This window comes from Anas acuta, chromosome 10, assembly GCF_963932015.1.
Source record: "Anas acuta chromosome 10, bAnaAcu1.1, whole genome shotgun sequence".
In the NCBI taxonomy this organism is placed as follows: domain Eukaryota; kingdom Metazoa; phylum Chordata; class Aves; order Anseriformes; family Anatidae; genus Anas; species Anas acuta.
The window spans coordinates 9,926,698-9,948,453 of NC_088988.1; the positions used below are offsets into that span (position 1 = coordinate 9,926,698).

The 21,756-nt window shown below is 39.2% G+C and overlaps 1 protein-coding gene across 1 annotated transcript; it reads right to left on the bottom strand.

Annotated features, from left to right (window-relative positions):
• Window positions 1–334: 334 nt before the first annotated feature.
• Window positions 335–21,578, bottom strand: GPI (glucose-6-phosphate isomerase). Its single transcript, XM_068693105.1, has 18 exons — window positions 21,387–21,578; window positions 16,985–17,075; window positions 16,015–16,083; window positions 14,025–14,144; window positions 12,992–13,075; window positions 12,762–12,908; window positions 10,948–11,019; window positions 9,853–9,897; window positions 9,009–9,062; window positions 7,984–8,044; window positions 6,333–6,376; window positions 5,942–6,094; window positions 5,439–5,568; window positions 4,994–5,070; window positions 4,222–4,350; window positions 3,607–3,682; window positions 3,455–3,521; window positions 335–1,940 (listed from the first exon to the last, which is right to left on the bottom strand). The coding sequence occupies exons 1-18, from the start codon at window positions 21,503–21,505 to the stop codon at window positions 1,817–1,819; spliced, it is 1,662 nt and encodes a 553-aa protein (XP_068549206.1). The 5' UTR covers window positions 21,506–21,578; the 3' UTR covers window positions 335–1,816.
• Window positions 21,579–21,756: the final 178 nt, after the last annotated feature.

The window sequence follows — 21,756 nt, forward strand, 5'->3', positions numbered from 1 at the left end:
TAGCGCAGAGAGGAGAGCCCGCCCAGCCGGGCCCTCAGGGCTCGCCATTTCCTCACAGGAGCGCCCGCCGCCAGGTGGCGCCGCGAGCCCGCCTTGCACGCGCCCGCCTTGCACGCGCCCGCCTTGCACGCGCCCGCCTTGCACGCGCCCGCCTTGCACGCGCCCGCCTTGCACGCGCCCGCCTTGCACGCGCCCGCCTTGCACGCGCCCGCCTTGCACGCGCCCCTTTTTCTGCAAATGATCTGAGTCCTGTCTGCTACCTCAGGGCCTGTGGTGGTGCTGTTTCTGCAGCCATCTTCACGTCCTCCCACAATAAAGAGCTGTTTCACAAGCCTGAAGTCACCACTGCTGGAGTATTGTTTTATTACACACAAACAGTACCACAGTCTTTTTGCTCTTCTGCTTTGTGTTATGAGGTAAAATTTCTGGGGGTAGTAGTCTACAGGAGTAACAGATAACAACATGAGCTACCCAGCAATACCACCAGGATCATGCAGGATGTCACTTCACACGTTACCTCTAAACAAACTGTGAGGAGCCGATATGCAGGAACTGTTACAGAGCTAAAGGAAAGTTTTAAAACCTTTTGTGAAAATATTTTAACTCCCTCTGGTGGGCTATTTGTGGCAGTGCTTTGTAATGGTGATCAAGAACATAGCACCACTGTACTGTTCACAGTATGAATGTAAAATTCCAATCTAAGCAGATACTGGTAACCTCACGAAGGAGTTCTTGGTGTGTCGTATCAGTAATAACAAGGCTGCTGCTGCTGCCAATTCATTGACTGGCAGCAAACATGCACAGTAGGAGTTGCATGCTCAGACTTCCTTGTCACTGTATGAGAACAACAGTTATTATCTTATTTTTCCCTTCCATGGTTGTGTCTTACCTTTATTAGAGGTGTTTGGAACAACAGCCACAGCATGCTACTACTCTACTAACAGAGAGGAGTAAGAGGGGTAGAGAATTAGAGGATAAGCAACTCATTCACAAGCAGTCACGTTGTTCTCTAGTCAGACTTCTGTTAGAGTGATGGAGGTTTAAGACTGAAATAGAGTTAAGACTGAAATAAGCCATCACTTGAAGGTACCAAAAATACAGTGCTGCAAGTAATGCCAATCTTCAGCTTCACATAGTTTTCCAAACTTTCCAGAGCTCAATACATCACTGTCAGTCCAGGAATATTCCTGCTTTTTGAACAGCTGTCTGTGCAGAGCTTTCATGGCTTCTGGACAAAATCAATACAGACCTACCAGAAGTGGCAAAGTTTACATAATAGTATTAAAACATCTGCATCTTGCTCAGACACATTAACATAAAACCTGAAAAATTTATAGCCATGGATTACTCTATTCTTTGAACATACTTCTAGCTTATAGCAGACCCAGTCCAAGGCAATGACATGTTCAACAAGCTGGTGCACTTGACTTTAGAGAACCTTACACACAGTAAGAAAAGTGTTACTGGGTCTGTGTTTTAAAGATACAGAAAAGTGAAGAAGTTTTACTCATCCATCATATCTTTTATTTCCTAATATCATGTGATCATCTTTAAGGAAGTTAACGGATAAGAAGTGAGGAACATACCAGCTGCACTTTACAGATCAACAACCACAAAAATAGAAAGCAACTATACAATCTCTGGGTTTCACAACTAGTTTTCATTGGTAACACTTGACGCAACAGGATTAACTGCAACAAGTGAAGAAGCTACGTCGGTAAAGTGCTATTTTTGTTAAAAGTGGCTAAAAAAGCACAACTACAACAGACTTAAGTATTCGGTCGTTAGATTGTCGATGTCCTCAGAATCTTTCACTTCAGGCTCTGTGTTTTTTGATGAAATTGATGAGCCCATTTGTTGAGCTATCATGAGATGTCACTGGAGCATCTGACTCCAGTTCAGGCTCAATTTTCTTGGCAAGTTGTTTTCCAAGCTCAACTCTGCATTTAAAGAAGTATGAGAACAAAAAAAGCAGTATTAGTACTAATTTAAGGTATGTTAAGAATAGGTGCCAGTAAAAAGTAACATGACAGTTAACATTATGGCTGACCAAATTAGTTATTGTAGTGCCATTCACAAACTGGGATTCTCACAAGTACAACTGCCTAGCTGAACAAACAGCTCAAATTACACAAGATCTCTAACGAGAAAGCTTTGTTTTATGTACTCTTTCTGCACTGTAACTCCCTTTCAGTACTCATTTATGTTATGCAGCCTGCTGCAGAGCAGAGGGCATTCAGCGTGCTCCTGATTCACCATTAAATACAGTATCAATCAAAATACTGACTTGCAGCACCACGACAATAAATAAAAACAGCCAAGCTCTGGGACTGAAAGCTTTCTTCAGCACTACAGAGGGCTATCCAGACACAAACCACCAAGAGATATATTCCAACAGCTGCAAGAAACTAAACCGGTTCTACAGAATATTCTGCTTGCCCTCCCCACATTCCATATTTAGGTTTGGATTCCATTCTAGATTTTCATGTGCTACAGAAAGAGCTGTATTTGTATCCCACTCGTTTTTCAGATTTTATAGCAGACAGTCTTCCATTTCCAGTTTCTGCTTCACTGTTTTAGGTAAAAAACTGCTGTGGTCACATAGCTCTAAGAATATATTCAGAAGATCTCTCATTCAGTTTTTATGAAGGGAGCTCAGTGTAAATTAGTATTCTAAGCCTTCATAGAAAACATGGTCTTTGAAATAACCCCTGCTGTGACACAGGCAGGTTTCACCTAAAAAAAAGTTACCCTTTTCCCAGCTCTTTCTTGGGAAAGTTTTCCACACAATATGTTCTACAGTTAATCACTACAGATTAAAGATAATAATTATCTCCTGACAAAGTCTTATATTTTTAAAGAAACCAAAGTAACAAACTCCTTTTTAAGCAGCTGCTTTATACATGGAGCTCTACCACAAGTGTAGGCAGAGGTGCAGCCTGCATTAGGCTAGGGACTCCTATGCAAGATTGGCAGATGCCTTCATGTAGCTCCAGCACAAGAAAAATTCAGGTGGTTAGTCTTAACTAGCAGGTACCACTCAGCTGCCTACCACGTGTTTCTGGAGATGCTTTCACCACCCCCCCCCCCCCCCAATTACAAGGTAAATTCTCCCCTTATACTTGTCAAAGCACGCATTCAGCCTGCTTGACTATATTCTCATTATTACAGTGTTGAGCCTGCTCAGGTATCTTTTCTGCATTCAGTTTGTTGGTTTTTATACTGAAAAAGCAAAGGTCCCCTAGCTGGAGTTGTATGTAGGGCCACTATGCATGACTGAAGATACATGGTGGATAGGATACATGGTGGTTTATTCTCAGAATCTGGTTCCTAATTAAAACTATCCTATAATCATTTAAGTATTCCACTATTTTTTATTGTCTTCTCTAAATCATGACACATTAAGGTAAACCACAGTTGGTAAGTATACCAGAAACAGATCAAGGAGACTTACCCCCACTGGTCATAGCTGTTAATATCCCAGACAACTCCCTGAACAAATATCTTGTGTTCATACATGGCTAAAACAGGAAAATAAATTATTTATCAATAAGCTTCATCAGAAAGTCTTAGTAAGCATTCACAGTTGAAAGGTCTTTTACTTACCGATGATTGCTCCCAAAGTGAACGGGTTGAGTTTTGTAAACATGATGGAGTTGGTTGGGCGATTGCCTTCAAAGACCTTTGAAAAACAAGAGGTACATTGTAGTATAGTGCATACTAACAGGTTTCTGATGCAAGTTGCACATTTTCCTGACAGCCCACATTTGATTATTTGTATTAGCAGCAAAACGGTAATCCTGAAAGCTTTAAAGGGTAACAGTTTCAACCATATAATTCTCATGTTCTGTATTATTTTTGTAGCCTATTACAAACAATGGCAAAACATTATCTCCAAGCACTGCTACTCCCACCATGGCCACGTGAAGTTGTGAAACAAAGCTGCGGCAATGAACACACAACTCTAACTGAAATGCCTCAAAAACCTTCAGATCATTATACTTAATGGTAGTGCCATTTACAGACTGCTCTACTGTACCTGGCAAGGTAGAGCCTTTAATAAATATGACTCTCACTGTTGTCAAGACAATAGCACTTAATAGCCACTGGAGGGCACTGCTGCCATTAACAAGAGCCATCAAGCAGCATACCAAGGCAGCGCCCTCACAACAGCAATACTACTAATCAGATGAAAACCAGCAAATTACAGAGCCTGATTACCTTGTGGGGAAGAAGCTTCTCCAGAGCATCCCCACTCAGTCCTGCTGCTTGCAGTTCCTTACGAGCTTCATCAGCAGTCTTTCCTTTCATCAAGGCCTCAGTCTGAGCAAGGAAGTTGGCCAAAAGGATCTAGCAGGTAGAAGACAAACAACTATTTCATTATCTCAAAAACAAATACTCAGTGCCTGAAAGCAGACTGAGAAGTCTTATTTTTAGCACTGAATATGGCAACAAATTATGCTATACCTTTGTGTATAATGCCTGCTGTTGCTTTTTACCTTGGAGTGGCGAGACACTTGATTACTACTTAATAGTGCATGCATCCAAAAACATACAGGATTGCTCTGAGAAATCTTGCCCATTAGAACTGACAAACCTAGTAAGATCAAAGGAGCTGGGATTTCGTGTCCCTTTCAACCAGTGTCTATTCCACACCGTATTATTAACATTGAATGCCAGCTGCTTTTCCACCAAGAATAGTCAAAGTTGGACAATATGTACTCTATCAATGAAAGTTCTCGCAGTACACCACATAGCGATCCCTACCAATACAGAAGTTTAGTTTCCTATTCCTTGCCTAATATTAACATGCAAGTTGATGGGTATTTTTTATCCTACTAGTTATACTGAAGATAAACATTTATGCTCCCTACAAACCATAAAATGGTCTCTCCTGCACTATCATTTTTTAAAGACCACACTTGTCCGACAGAAAATTGCTGGTACACAATCCAACAAGAAAATATGGGTGTCCTGATAAACAACTCATTACCTTGTGATGCAAACCGTTTCTGACTGGATGCTGAGTCTGGACTGGGATCAGAAAGTCACAAGGAATCATGCGAGTCCCTGCAAGAAGAGTCACGTTAATAGCCTTACAACATTAAAGTTTAAAAAACAAACAAACAACAACAACAAAAAAAACTTATTCTCATCCCACTTTGAGTTATTGGAAGACTTAGCCACTTTAACAATTTTAAAAATTTTATATGAACTAGGGGAAGTGACCATACAGTTCAGTTTGTTCTAGTTGACGCTTCTTATTGTAGACGCGAGACCTGCATCTGCAACCTTGTAAAGCCATGAATTAAGGGCACTACAGTCATGTCACACTAGCCTAGCCTGGAGCCCAGCCTCTAACTCAGTGTCAGCTCTGCACCCCTGCAGCTTTATGGTCAGAATTTAATTCCAAAATAAAAGGTAAAGTCCTAGTTTACCTTGATGAATGAGCTGGTAAAAAGCATGCTGCCCATTGGTGCCTGGCTCTCCCCACACAATAGGGCCAGTACTGTAGTCCACACGAGAACCTTTCTTGGTAATGTACTTGCCATTAGACTCCATGTCACCCTAAAAGGGAAGAGTAGTTATCATTTTTCTTGTAGAACCATCACTATCAGTACAAAGTTCCATATATACTTAAACTCTATTAAGTGCTGCTTTTTTTTTTTTTTTTTTTATAGAAATTCTGTAAATACCAGGGTTACAGCTGCTTAATTTATGGGCGCAAACTTAACTGAGATCTGAGGGAATAAAGATCAAATCTCTAGATTAATCAAACAAGTAAGACAAGATCAATCTTAGCACCGTTTTTTGTTCTTGATTACATCAATTTACATGATTACAGTTATAACCTAAAAACATATTATCAGGTTCTAGATCCAGGACAAAAGCACAGTTACATCCTTGCTTCTTGAAATCTTCTACTCTGGTTAGGTCTTACCTGCTGGAAGTAGGCAGCAAAGCGGTGCATGTATTGGTCGTAGGGCAGAAGTGCATGGGTTTCACATCCGAAGCAGTTTATATACCAGACCCCCAGCATTGCCAACAGAACAGGCACATTCTTCTCCAGTGGAGCCGTATGGAAGTGGTTATCCTTTTTAACAAATGAAAAAATTACACTTCTGAAATTATTTGTCATCCCTCTCAAATCCTAAGTGTTTTTGTGTTTTGTGTTTTTTGTTTTTTTAAACTGCTGTTTTAACCTAGAGACCTCCCCCAGAGGGTCGTTTTAGAAGCACTGAGAAAGCATCGGGAGATGAACTTTAGAAACCAGTCTGCCTTCACTTATCAACTTAAGAGAAGCAAATCTGAAATAGGCATCCCACACTCACCATCCAGTGGGCTCCAGCAAGCAGACTCTCAAAGTTGTCAAAACCTAACAATGAAAAAAGTCGATTTACATTTACTATTGTAACTTAAACTTGATTTTTCTGGTAGAGAATTTTCCTTTACGCAGAAAGGCTCCCAACCACTAATTGAGTTTAAAATTGCACTTTAACTTCTCCCGGAGTTTACATCCCATAGAACAGATATTAGTTATGATTAAAGCTTAGACTTCAGAGCAAGCCCAATTTCATGGAACATACTTCAAAACTTTTGCCTAAACTCCCCATTCAGGCAAAATGAGCAACTGGAAGGAAAACAAAGACATTAAAGCCAGAATTGGTATTATTAAAGGCTATGCAATTTTCTTGCTTATTAGCCACAGTGGGAAAAGCTTCCCCAAAAATCAGGACAAGGCTACTAAAGCAGGAATTTCTGCATTGGTCTAAGGATAAACTGTAGTAAAGGTTGTTTTGAAAGGTTCTCCTCCCTTCCCTGTTCTCCTAGAAAATTCACCTGATTTTGTTTGCTCTATTAATAGGGGATTTAATCATCATTTATTTTCATTGAGTATTTTAACTAATGCCATCCTTTTGCACAAAACCATAAATCCCAATTGTCATACAGAAAAACAGGAGATTGCAGTGAAGTATCTGGCAGTCAAAGCAGAAGCTCTACCTACCTACCTTTATCTACCAGAGCTGGCTGGTAGAAGCCAGCTCTGGTAGATAAAGGATCTAAGGACAAGCAGTGGAGATAGCCAACACAAAATCTAACAGCAGAGTTAGACGGTTTACTGCAGACGAAACAGTGTCTGACTGAAGTTTATTTTGCTGTTCAAATTGGTTTTTCCACACAACTGCTATTCATATCATTCTAAGAACACCATAACCAATGTTTTTCTTCTAACATCAGTCTACAGTAATTCTATCTTTTATTTAGAAAATATGTAACTTTATGGTTCAAGACTAACTATTAGAAATGATTGATGAGGGAACAAATGCAAGACTGCTGAACAGCATGTTCACCAAGAAACAGTTCCTAGAGCTCTTTCACATCCACTGTGTGCTCTCCACATGCATTTGAGACCTGCAGAGATGCCAGTGGTGCCCCTGTAGCAGTACAGATAGGTGGGGATTAATTTAGAGGGTCTTTATCTTTATTCCACGAAGAATTACAAATAGAAACAGCACTCGTATGCCATCAGGCTTCATAATCTAGGAGAATAAGTACTGGTGCTTATGACGTGATAGAAGGGATTTTTTTATGCTAAAAAACTCATGCAGAATTGGAGACAGGATTTGACACACAGAAGTTACATAACTCAATACTCTTCTCTTAAGTAGTTTATGCATGTCAGCTGTAAAAAAAATCTAGTTTTCAAGACTGATGTGACTTTACATAAGCCAAGCACTTTTGGCTATGCAATCAAATATATGTAATTTGACTACTTGTACCTACATGAGTAACTTTGCAAACTACATTTATAGTACTGAAGCTTTGACATTTCCATCGCATTTGATTTTAGCAGAAGCTCAGAGAAGAAATTGGGTAAAACACTATTTGTCCCAAAACTGATCCACAATCCAGTATTGTGAAAATATTCCACAGATATACTCCCAAGATAGGTTCTTATTAATGTATCACGGGAATACATACCAATATGCAGGGCAATGGAGAGACCAATGGCTGACCACAGAGAATAGCGACCACCAACCCACTGAAAAAAAGATTAGTTTAGACAATAGAAGTGTAAAGGTTTTAAATTGAAGCTTATCTAAACTATTAGGAAATAGCAGCATGTGTTTAGACTATTTTCAGCAAAAGATTCTTTTTGGGGGCAATCCACTACAAATCACATGGCATGGCCAAGGGGACCTGTACCTTACAGTAACCCCAATAAATCCTTAAGTATGCATTTCTTTAAGGAGTTGAAGTTTTCCAACTGGTCTAGAGGCTATGATTTATATAACATCTGTTGAAATAGCTCTCTTGATAATGACTGCAGTTCATTCTCAAATACTACATTCACACCTTGTGTTAATTGCTTTCCTAGTACTGATCTGTAAGAGAAGCCTGAGTCAGCGAGATCATGACATTACGTAGGAAAAGGTAACGCTCTAGTTAAGTTCTAAATAGTAGCTTTAAAGTGTAGTTTGTCAGGCAGTCAATGTGACAGAAACCAGCCTGTTTCTGATTTTAAGCAGGTAAGTAGAAAGGCCAAGGCTAAATGCACTACTTAAAATATGCATCTGCTATAAAACATCAAGTTCGACTCCTGTTTCTGATGTTTGACCTTTACAGACGTAGGTTATATACAGTAGACCCCAACAGTCAAATGTCACAGCTTATAATAACTACTTACATAGAGGAATAAGCTAAGACTTCTATCTCCTATTACCCTGCAGATGATTAGTCAGCCAAGAATACAGAAGGCTCTTCTTCAGACCTTCATCTACAGCAGGATTTGAATTGAATGGCCAAGATACAAGACTGCTTTACTTGCCTATCACACTCAGTTTACTTTTAGGCATAATTTTTCAAACATTTCCGTACTGAGAATACAGCTACTATTTTTTTAGTTTTGTTTTGGTTATTATTTAATTTGCTGGCATCTAATTAACACTTTATGAAATAAATTCTAATGGTTAGCATCTACTGCACAACATTAGATGTTTACTTACATCCCAAAATTCAAACATGTTCTCAGGGTCAATTCCAAAGTCTTTAACTTTAGGCTAGAATAAAAAAAACATGGAAGAGAAGACAAACATTGTTAAAAACCTTGATGTCTAGCAAATAAAAAGCACAGGTTTTATGCCTATTAAATACACAATTGCCCAATTATACCTATTTTAAAAATACACAGCATCCATCAGAAAATACACTATACTTTTATTTCCAAGTATCACTATTGCCATTCAGCAGTCTTGAATTCAATGACATAACTCATTCTATCAGAGTGGCAATATAGTTAGGAGTTGAACTGATAATGTTTACATTCAACATGCCCAGAATATTACAATGGAGCTTCACACCAGTTTACCTGGCAGCCTCAATTGTTGCTGGGTCTTCTATTGCTGGGCCTTTTTTAATTGCTGCAGCTCCCCCCTCCTTCTATTTCGGGTGAAATACCACATCAAGGTACATTACGCTTATCGTATGCAAGAAATTATTCACATAAACTATTTGCATCACTTCAGCACTTATCTTAGTATTTTGAGTAACATTTATTTATAGAATTGCATTCACACACACTTAATAACAGGTACCCTTCATTAGTAACAGGATAGGTATTACAAGCACAACATCTTGATTTCAGATTTATAAAGCTCCAACAGAAAACACATCTATAATGGTGCTTTGGAAGGATTCAATTTATGTTCTGTAGAACATATATGCATCCTTTCAATAGGAAAGCAAATTATTAGTATACGAATAATGGCATCTTAAAGGCTTCCTTACAGGAAGGTACAGCAAGACCATCTTAAAAGTACATAGCAGAAAATCTAAAGTTCTTATACTTACACCATTGGTAGACAAGGCAACAAAGTGCTTGGCCACAGCTGAAGGCTTAATAAAAAATGAAGAGTGTTAGATCTAGAATTCTAATTGTTTTTGTTATAAATGATAGCAAATCAGTTTTAAACAAAATATTCTTGACTATCATTAGTTATTTGCATGTTTATCAACTTGAAATCAACTTAATCACATACAGTGTAAGATTTGGCAGAATGCCTATCTGAAGATAATGTTCTGACAATATTTTCATGAAGGCCTCCCTCTGGAGGTAGTCACTACTTTGAGCAGCACTCAGTTTCCTTAAGAGTATGTTACCAGTTTGGTATATCACTAATACTACTTTTGGGCAGATGGAGTTTCTTGTGCAAATGTTGCCCTTCCTGCTACAGTTGCAAGATCAGGACAACTGCAACTACTGATAAATCTAAAGCTACAGATTTAGACTTGGGTCTTTTGTTAAGTGTTCAGGCAAAGATGAATTGTCTTTAACTAATATAATGGGAGACTTCAATGCCCTGCTCTCAAATTAAGTACAGTTACCCTCACTGGAACATGTTAAAGACTACATTAACCACCTGAGCAGGCAGTATTGCTTTTCTTACTAGAAATTGGACAGAATAAGCCAAAAACAAGGGTTCTGTTCATAGCACAACCATCTGCTACAGAAGTCTTATTTTACTGCTTTTATCTTATTTTACTGCTTCAACCATAACTTCATTGCTAGTTTAGAAAGACTTTCCAAGAACTGAAAGGTAATGACATGTAGAGACTATATTCTTTCTGTGTCAGTGGTTCCACCAAACCATTAGCTAGCTCTAAGGCAGATGCAACTGTGTATTACTTTAGAGGCAGGATTTGAGGGAAAACCAACCATAACCACTGTCTGTAATGGAAAACTTGTTTTGTTACTTTGTTCAGACATAGCATCCTGTCACTAATCATGATGCACTTCAGTGTTGTGCACAGCATTTGCTATGCTACACAGCTTATGCTTGGGCAGCTACTGGCCCCGATCCAAAGCATGCTTAAAGTGACTGGGGAGAAACTGCACAATGAAAATCTGTTGCATTCTGTTACGTAATCTAAGCACATTAGACTTACATCATTAGCAGCATGTAGGAACCACTCTTTGGCCGTTTCTGCATTGGTGATCGTTTCTTGGGTGGTGAAAGTCTGTACATCAGAAAACGGAAGTATAAGACGCTGTACTTCAAATTGAAACAAGTTCAGGCTGCTAAAACATTTTTTCAGATAACCAGATCAGAGTAGTTCTAGAGGTTCATAAGACAGCTGCTACCAAATTTCAGAAAAAAAAAAAAACTAGCAAGCTTACCAATCCAAGTCAGCAGTTTGCTGGAATTGGAGTAGTTACTCCCTATTTCCTTCCAACCTCCAAACTGTTACACAAAACCTTGAGACTTAAGTTTTTTTCCCCTGTACTTCTACTAAGTATGAAGTTATATCACTCAATTAGGAAGTAGCTAATTGAACTTCAAAACAGGACAACCCAGCTGGACTGTCCTCTTGTTCTTTTATTCCTTCTTTTCCATGCAACACCACTCATTTTTGCTAAGATTCTGCAAAAACTATTTTGCTGATTAGAGAAAATATCTTCCTGCTTCATGAAGTGTGCAAAGAAGTTCAGTCATGCAGTTCTGCAAAGATCTACAACCATTCTGATTTACTCAACCATCAAAATTCTGCTTTAAGGGGGAACACTACATTCAACCTATTCTCATCCATCTCCAGAAGTATTTCATTATGAAACAAGCCTGTTAGGGAAAACAAAAAAATACCATTCATCTTCTTCCAAATAAATCCAATTATCTAACTACAGCTTGGCAAATAGAAACTGAAGTGTTACTCTTTCAATCTTGCAGTCTTCTGAGCCTTTGAACCATGATGCTTGAACTCAATTATTCAAAATGACCATTAGTGTTACTTTGCAAAGCTTACTTATTATTCCAGAAGTTGCTCAGCTACAGTATTGCCAAAATAAGATAATGAGCACCACAGTAGAGCATGGTCAGCATTACACACATGTTCATTTATTGCAGATTCTGTCGTCAACAGTAAAAAGGTCCTACTGTGCTTTACAAATGAAGGCAATCCACATTATGTAATGATGAATTCTGTCTTCAGTTTCCTCTGATAAGGCAGAAGCCAGTATGTTCTAGTCAGCGTACCTCAGAGGAATTTGGCTACTGGCAATTAAGTTTATGAAGTTATAAAATAAGCTTGCTAACAAGGTGAGATTTACAAAGGTAGCTATTAAGTCCATATTCAGAAATAAAGTGCTGTCTTAAAAATAGGTGAAGGCAGGCTGCTGGTAGCGTAAGTACAGAAGCTTAATATTTATAATGCTCAAGGCACTCAGCCTTCAAGTTAGAGAATGAGCTTTTGCTACTACCCTCAAACAGAATGAAGATTTCCAAACTACACTGACATGAAACATCAATGCAAAAAAAAAAAAAAAAACCACTATTGACAACACTGTCCTTCATAAACAATATAAAAAGACCAGAAGTAAAAGTAAGGAATGAGATGAGTTTTTGAATTTCTAAGAAATAGAAAAATGGGATCACGCATTCCACCCCACAAAGTATAGTAACAAAACTTGTTAATAATTTAAATTTGTGTTGGCTAAGAAACGTCTAAAACAACATCAAATTGCTCTTGTGTATTACTTCTCAAGAATAAGTCATTTTCTGTGCCTGACTTCTAGATCCTTAAACATTTCAGTAGCAATATACACTTGTATTGCAAGTTTAGGATTAATCAGAACAGATTTTCTGTTTGTTTTTTGAACTAGTGTACACTAGAAGTTCTTAATCTAGAACTTCCTGTGGACTGAAGTCTTGACTGAATCTCTGACCACTTGAAGTATGTCACACCAGTGACCTTAGTAGACATACCTTTGATGCAATGATGAAGAGTGTAGTGTCCGGTTTAAGCTCAGCCAGTGTTTTGGCTATATGAGTACCATCAATGTTAGACACAAACCAAACACGTGGGCCTCCCTTGGAATATGGTTTCAGGGCTTCAGTTACCATCAGAGGCCCCTGAAGAAAACCAACAGTTAGGTTTTATCTTCATTGCAGACATGTACACACAGATGTAAAATGTACAGAAGTCAACTGCTTACCAAGTCAGAGCCACCAATCCCGATATTGACCACATCAGTGATTGTCTTCCCAGTGTAACCTTTCCATTCACCACCACGGACTCTCTGGCAGGAAAAGAAACCAAGTATTTTATGCTATGTATATGCTGAAGTTAACAACTCTAACCCTGGAAGCAGGCTGTATTTTCAAGCACTACTGCACAGCACGTCCAAAAAAAAATAATTAAAGTTTCTAGACCTTACAGCCAATACTCAAAACTACTTTGCTGGGTAGACACTTCATTAATGCTTACTTCTTTAAGTGTTAGAAATTTAATGCACATATTTAAAACAAACTGCAAAGATCAGTCTAGTCTTCTTACATGTGGACTGCTAAAGCATTTACAACAGGTGAACTTAAGGACAATAGAAGTCAAGCTAGACATGAAAGAATCTTAGGCATTCAATTATTTGCACAAGACATTTAAACAGATGCCTACATTAAAGATGTACAGAACCAATAAACATTAATGATATTTGAAGATTACTGTATTTAACTAGGGAACAAAAAGCTTTGTGTTGCTGAAACAGTAGAATCATAAATGTATCTGACCTAAAGACAGTGGATCTTTAAAAAACTACTTAAGCAGACCACAATCAAATTAAAAGTGAGCTGGGAGCTTCTTCCCTCTCTCCTTCTGATTTTACAAGAATTTTAAGAGGCAGTTTCTATGTGAGAGTCAAGTAGTAAGAAAGACGTTAAGAAGAAATAAAGCCATATTTGAATGGGGTACCTCATGTTTTACAAGACTTCAAACTTCTGAAATAAATACTACTAAAGGAGTAAGATCTGGAGAGCCCATTAAAGAAAAGCCCACCTGCAAACTGACATGCAAGAAAGTCACGCTTAAAACAGCTCTAACTCCATGCTTGAGCCAGTACTGTTATAAACCTAACCTAACAAGTGGAGAATAGCTTGTGTGAACCAGTCTATAATCAGTGCTTCACAACATGCCTGTTAGAGAACCTGGTTGACTATAATACAAACATGAAAGGTTATAGTGATATACTATACCTGGCAGAAGTGTTTCATTTTGTCCAACACTTTGTTTACTTCTGGAACAACATCTTTCCCATCCACAAGTATTGGCACATTGGAACGATTTCTCAGAGCGATATGAAGCACAGCTCGGTTCTAAAACAAGAGGAAGAAGGAAAAACATGAGTTATTTGTGACTTGCACTTCACCCAGAAAGTAGTACAATCTTAAAAGCTGTTAATAATCCTTCAGATTAACTGGAACTGCTTTCAACTGCTGTCTGCTGTTAAACAAAAATATTTTCTAAATTTTGGTAGACAGTAAAGACTGCCCCCATAACGAGTGGTCAGATATGTGCTACTTTATACACTGTCTTTGCACCATATTAGCCTACAAGTTCTAACTCATCAGGACAAACACCTGGCAGTATCATGCTTGGGTGAACTACAAATAATTTCCACCTAAGAACAAACTGAGCAGTCAATGCCTGCAGCATCAAACACAGACAAGTCTTAAATATTTAGGACATGGCTGAAGTTTTCCAAATCTGAACAAGAGTAGTAGACAAGTCAGTTCTTGCTATTAAGCAGCTTCCTTCTGTCTTACTGCTCTACATTTATTCTATTAACACTGTTTGACAGCATTCTGTTTAACATCTCATGTCCATTTCATATTGTCCACATGCTCCAGAGTCCATTCAACTTCATTTTCTATCTCGCATTAATAGAAAATGAATTAAACCAAATCTCATTCCAGGTCTTCTTACTGTAAATGAGAAGCAGGCTGATAATGAAAGATTAGTCATCATGAAGGTAACTGCTAAATAAAGTTGCCATGTTGAGACTATATGGAAGTTGGGAGCTAGCAGCAGAAGCCAAACACACCAGACAGTTTAATATTGTGTTCAAGTGCTATCAAGGAAGAGTATATTCCTTTAAAAGGACTTCAACCATTATATTTGATCTTAGGTTAAAAAAAAATGAAGAATAACTCCATAACATATGGTCAGATATAGGGTAACCTTGTAATAATCTGTGTTACAAGATGCTATTGAAAAGCAGTATCTGAAAACCAGAACCAGACAGATGTTAAACTCACCCACATTTCCCCCTGCTCCCTTTTTTCCCCCCCTCACTGTCTAAAACTGTGTATTGAAGGCATTAATATAAGAGGAAGAGAGATGATTCTCCAGTGAAGCTTCCTGGTTTAGTCTGTTCATTCCTACAAACATGCAGTATTTACAAGCAACACAACATTCAGCCACTGAGTGATTTTTAAGTAAACTGCTTATGCAAGAACTAAATCAGTTAACCAAATCAGAGCAAATATTGATTTCTGCAAATTTACCTCAAATGTACTTAAATATTTAAGGTAGACCAGTAAATCATGTTACACTGATTTTCCAGTTTTCAACCTACTTTAAATTTAAAAAAAATAAGGTGCAACTGGTTCCTTTGTATGTTCTAGAGAAGATTTAACTATCATTACAACCCTCAAATCTACGGAGAAGAATATACTCAGTCCTACCAAAATACATGGCTGGTTTTTCAAGATGGCTTATACTCTCTACTACTAGAAGTGCCCAAAGATAAGTAGCATCAACAATCCAAAGCAGAAAGTCTTACACAGCCCTTGCTAACACATTATATGCAGATTACTAAGCTTTATGAACACTCGTTAGGCAAAAGCTGCTAAGGCATACATGGAATGAAATACTCTGCTCTATGCCCTTTTCAAGACTTATCTTCTTCTCTACAGAAGAGTGCAGAAGAGAAAGGAAAAAATACACCACCAACTCATCTAAAAACAATTTTTGATGGAGACAAGACTGAATAGCTTTATTCACATTTTCTTCTTTGCAAGAGAGCTTAGAATTTCTCATGTAAGGAATGAAACGAGTTAAAACCACTTTCAGCATTTCAGAGTAACGATTTGAGTTTTTCAAAACTTCTCTTACAGAGATGCATTAACATCCATAATATAAGCACAACTGAAAGGTAAGAACTATATACAGAAATAGCCTTACCTCAGTGAAGTTGATCTTCTCTCCACTGAACATTCGCTCTCTGGCACTTTCCACACCCCTTGACTTTGCCTGAGAAATGTAAAAATAGATTTCTCTTAAAAATAGTAAGTCAACATGTACTACAAAAGGTCCAGCTACACTAAGTAGAGTACGCAGTTAGCACAAGAGAGCAAACTAAAAATTAGATTAAAAACACACCATAAACTAATTTTAAAATGTATAGGAGTTCATGCTTATTTTATAGGAATTATTTTTATTCCCTTAAAAAATGCTACATGGTACCATGTACTAAAAGATCAAGATGTAGTGAGTAGTCTTATTACTCAGTTTCATCTTGACAGACTGCTAAAGAAATAATTTATATTTCTTTGCAACAGCTTAGTTTTTTTTGTTTGTTTGTTTTTAAACAGAACAGCAGCAAAAAGTAGTTTCAATTCAGCTGTTTTTGGAAACTTTAAAAAAATCTATTCCATCTTAGCCTTTGGATGAACCAATAGTTAAGAAAGGGTTGTAATTATGGACACCACGCTAAACTGAAGTTAATGACACAAGCTTCTTAAAATACATTCAACTGCAAATGAATCTCAAAATTAAGACTACGTGACATGAAACCATGTATTTCCATTTGAGGTTTATAAAATATCAGCTTCTCTTACACCTTGGTATTCATCTCTTATTTTACTGCAAATCTCAGTAATGGTCCCATATGCCAGCTGGTTTGTCACAGACATGTTTTGACAGACAAATCAGAGCTCAAGAGAGATCTGGGAATTGAAAGTGGCTCTGCTCCTTGTGGCCAAAGGAAAATGCAAGACTTACAACAATGCCTTACTAGGCTTAAAACCATGTGACCTTGAACTTTGATCATCTCTTGAATTGAGAGTTAAATGTGTATAATGATAGAATGAGTTACAGTTTAAAGTTAACTTTTATAACACTGAACAAATAAAAAAAAGTTTTCTTTAGTTACCAGTTCCACCAGCATTTTCATTACTTCTTCTGTAACAAGGTTCTTCGAATAATCCAGTAAGATATCCCCATGATCAGTATTCAGAGTCAAGCTGCCAAAACAAATAAGTTGCTTAATTAAACCTTCTTAGAAAGAGTTTTAAGCAAGACAATGACAACTCTACAAATAGTAAGTAATTAGAAACCTAGTTAGGCTAAGTTAATACAGATGACCTGAGGGACTAATGGGCCTCCACAAATTTTATAAAACGATTTACTAGGTAGTATACCATTTTAAAACTTGACTATGGTTTTCAATAAGCTCAATTGCAGTGTTCATTTTCTGCTTGTGAAAGTCCAAATACAAATACAAGTATATTTAATGCACAGCCACATGATCACATTCCACTTTCAACTGAGCCACTAGCAGTCTCTAGCAACTATTTTTTCCTATTAAATCATAGGTACAAAGCTATGACCATCTTTTTGCAGCGAAGAAAGTTATACTGTCTTCCTACAGTTCATTTTTACCAAATTTAGCCTTTTTTTAATATGGCAGACCAAACAAAACTCATTTACAAGTCTATACAACTTCATGTACAGAAATACTGTCAAGTAAGATGCAGAATTACTTCCTATTTGTGCACTGCATAGTCTCACTTTGCTTACTGACTCAGAGCTCTACAAATGATTTTGCTAATCCCTCCCAGAGAACTATAGCCTAACATTTAAAAGACAAAGACTTTGTTTAGAACTGAGGTAAAACATGAAAATAGTCTATCAAGTAAGTCTTGTTGTATTTACTAGCCTTGTATCAAAATGAGAATTTCTACAGTTGCTCTATTGTCTTATACAGCAGTTTTATACTCATTTCTCCTTTGCACTAATTAACAACCTAACATACACATTTACTTTAAATTCAAGAGTCAGTCCTGTAAGTCTTTCAGGAGACTTTATTAAGTCTACTGTACAGTGCCTTCGTTATGAGTTACTGTCATGTTTGCTCCACATGCTCAAGCCACAGGAAATTGCATGCATCTAAATTCAGTGTTTCCGTGTTGTTCATTATCTGCCTTGCCTCTAGTTTCTCAATATTTGGCCACAAATATTATCACTTGTTTTTACTGCAAAGATATACTATGGACTTGGCAGGGATGAAACATAGCATTGTTGCTATCCTAAACAGATATAACATTACAGAGAATGCAAAACTGGAAGAATGGGACTGAACCTGCCACAACAGTAATGACCAGCAAGGTCTAGACACTTTGGTGGTTTCAATTTTTGGGAAAAAAAGACAGTTCAAGACCAGAAAACTGGTTTTAAAACAGAAGCAACTAAATAAGGAAAGATGTGTAACTTCAAGTATAGGCTAAAGATAACATTTATCAAAAAACAAGGCAAGTAAGGGAAAACAGTATTAATACTGTTAATCATCCTTTTCTTCAGGAAGGTGCAAGAAGCAATCCTGAAACCCCAACCACATAGTGTAAGAATACCTGGAACATAACTACCTAAGAAAAAGACTTACCTCTCACCTACCAAACTTGCTCTTTATTGATAGAGTACAGAAAAGGAACAAATCATGCAAGTCTATTTAAAATTAAATGTGGTATGTTTACAGACAGGACTAGGTTTTCAACACTTCATTAAGGGCACTGCAAGACCATTATGATGAGATCTCTCTCTCTATATATATATATCTCATGATAATGATGATTCTTCAGTACTACAGCTTTATCATAGAAAGATAGCCTTAGTGTTCTTCATGAAGATAAAATCCTTAAAATATGACATAAAGAGAAGATTTTATTTTTACTTTTTTGATTTTTACTTATGTAAATAAAAATCCAACCTCACTAGACTTAGATATACCCCATGAATTTCTGGCTGGATTCAAATCACCACTGAGTTGAAGAAACTGCAGGAAGATGGCATTGCAAGACACCATAAGAAAAGAGCAATGGCTAACAGTGAATACAAAAGATCAGATTTCTCATTTCCCACACGTGAGGTACAACACAAGCATAGAGCCTAACCCCATCCTGAACCCTTACTCCAAGGGTTCCACCTCTTCTTTAAACAGAAGCACAGGAACGTGCAGCTCAATTGCATTCTGCTACAGTACCCATTCTGCAATGCGGCATCCAGCAGTAGCACTACCCAGGTGGAACAGAGCACTTGTCACGTAAGCCACATCCACACTTAAGTGATGCAGCCTTCCACTGTGAAGTGAAAGGCCCACTGTTCCTACCAGACCGTATATTTGGGCAGCAGAGAAATTCAAAAACATGCTGTACATACTTGACCCTGCTCCAAACCAGGAAAAGAGGTGATGCAAGTTTTCGTCAATGGACACAAGACAGGAGAAAAGTCTTCTATCCATACTCAGTAAGCCACAGCCAGTGAGCAAAAGCTTCTTACAGTAAGATTTAATAGATACTTAGTCTCTGAGGTATTCAGATTAAAAACTGATTCTAAAATTTCTACAGCACAAGTGTCACAAAGCACTTTTAGTTCAGTGTATTTTTTTCCTTAGAAGAGAATCAATGATTTTATGATCACACCCAAGAAATCTGAAGCATCTTCATGAAGAGGATTTTCACATGAGGGAAGAGGTGCAAGATAAGCAGGAACCTCTGGGACTGGCTTTCAACACGTTAACTACAAGCCAGAGCCGCCGGATGGTGGTGAAGTGGTAATCACTGAGGAGTACACAAGCTGATTTATCAAATTAAACCTGGCTGTCAGTTTTGCATATTTGGGTATGACAGAATTCTTGGGGTAGTCAATAATGTTGGTTTATCAGGAAACAGGACAAAAATCATGAAGAGAAATGTCATTAATACAGATTAATGAATCTTGAACAACTCAACCATTTCCTGTCCTTACAGTTTGCACAAGAGAACATTAAGACAAGCAGCTACTTGAAGTGGGTACCCTCAGTAAAGAGCATTCCACAAGAAAAATACCAATTAGATAAACACTTTCTGGGAGACACACTTACAGCTTCCAGCACAGAGAAAACACGCCACACATGAGTATATGTGCTTGAAACATGAGTTGCCAAATACCTTATCCTCATTTAACGGTGCACAGCAACGGTCAGTGTAACTCCCTTAGTCTATTACATATTCACAAGAACTTAAATACAAACTATTTGAAACTGAGCTCACATTTTACAGTTAAAGTAGCTTGCATAATAAAGTGACAGCCACTAAGACTAATATTCAGTGCTATTCTCAATAGTAGCACTTGCTCAAGCCATTCAGGAAGAATCTTGTACGAAGCATCTCAGTTACACTTTTGGATTTACTCAGTCTGCTTCAACTTTCCTTTGTTACAAGGATGTTAACAAATTCAGTCTTTTGAAATGTACTGGAGATAAGGAAGCTTGCAACCAGAACCTTTTTTCTGCTAGAGACAGGAGATTTAGCTTAGAGATAGTAATACAGTTTTTACAGTTAAAGGTTCTGCTTGAAGAGCCAGATGAAGTTAATGCTTCAAAAACCGAGCATACCTCTCACATCAATGCAAAATGAAGCTAGCTGTTGTATGCTGGTATACAGAACTTCGTATGTGATGTTGCATTACCATTCAAGTAGTATCAAATGAGTTCAACAGGAGAAAAGTCACTTTACCAGTGAGAACTTTGACACATGCAACAGGAAAGATAGATCTTTCTTGAAGAAGTTGGCCATGTGTATATTACCCAGGCTCACTTTAAAACTCCAATCAGTGATGTACCTACACGCTAATGGACTTTCCAGATTGCTGGTGGCACCCAGCAGCATAACCACACGTGACTTCTCAGCAGTCTCCTGAGCACAGGAGACAGCAGCCCTGTTTTATGGGATGAGAACATTGCACATTATCACGCTGCTTCCACGTCTTACTTCCTTCTCTAGAAAAAAGCCCTTGCAACGTGTCTGCTGCAGTACGTGTAGCAGGGGAGGGCTGAACGCCCACACACGCCACTGCGGGGCAGGGGCCGACAGGTGGGGGCACAGGGGCGGCCGGGGGCGATGCTCGGCGCTGCTCTTATCGCGGGGCCAGGCATCTTATCGCGGGGAGAGTCAGCTCCTCATGACTAAGCAGGCGGCAGGCCCCAGAATGCCGCTGTGCCGCCGCAGCCCGGCGCTGTGCCGCCCGGCACGTCCCAGCCGCAAGGAGGAGTCAAGGACGAGCACACGCGGGGCCGCCGTGCCCGGGGCTGCCGGGGGGGCTCCCCCCTGCCCGGGGGGGCCGCTGCTCGCCGTCCTGCCCGCCCGGCACCACCGAGAGGCCCCGAGCGTTGAGGCTCGGCCTCGGCCGCCTTCCCCGGGTCGCTGGAGGCGAGGCGAGCAGCGGCAGGCGTGTGGGGGTGTATGGGGGTGCCTCCTGCCGGCGGGCCCTCTGCCAGCCCCGAGGCTCCCCAGCCTCACCTGAACTTCTGGAAACGCTCCTTGTCGCCCTCGAAGAGCTGCCGCAGGACGAGCTTGGAGGCGTTCGCCTTGTGCCACTCGAGCAGCTTCTTGAAATGGGGGTCGGCGGACAGCGCCATGTTAGCGGCCAGGCAGTGCTGAAGCGGCTCACGCTGGGGCGCGGAAGCGGGCAGGGCGAGCGGGGATGGGGCGGCCGCCCCCGGTTTTATAGCAGCGAAGCTCGGCCTCCTGCCCGCGGCTCCGCCCCGCCACCAGCCTCCTGCCCTTCGGCGGGATGAGATTTCTCACGGCCGGGAGAGGCGCTCGCTTAGGGGTGGCAGCATGTGGGGGCCGCGGGGACCCCCGTTACGAGCCCCCCAAGACGCTGCGC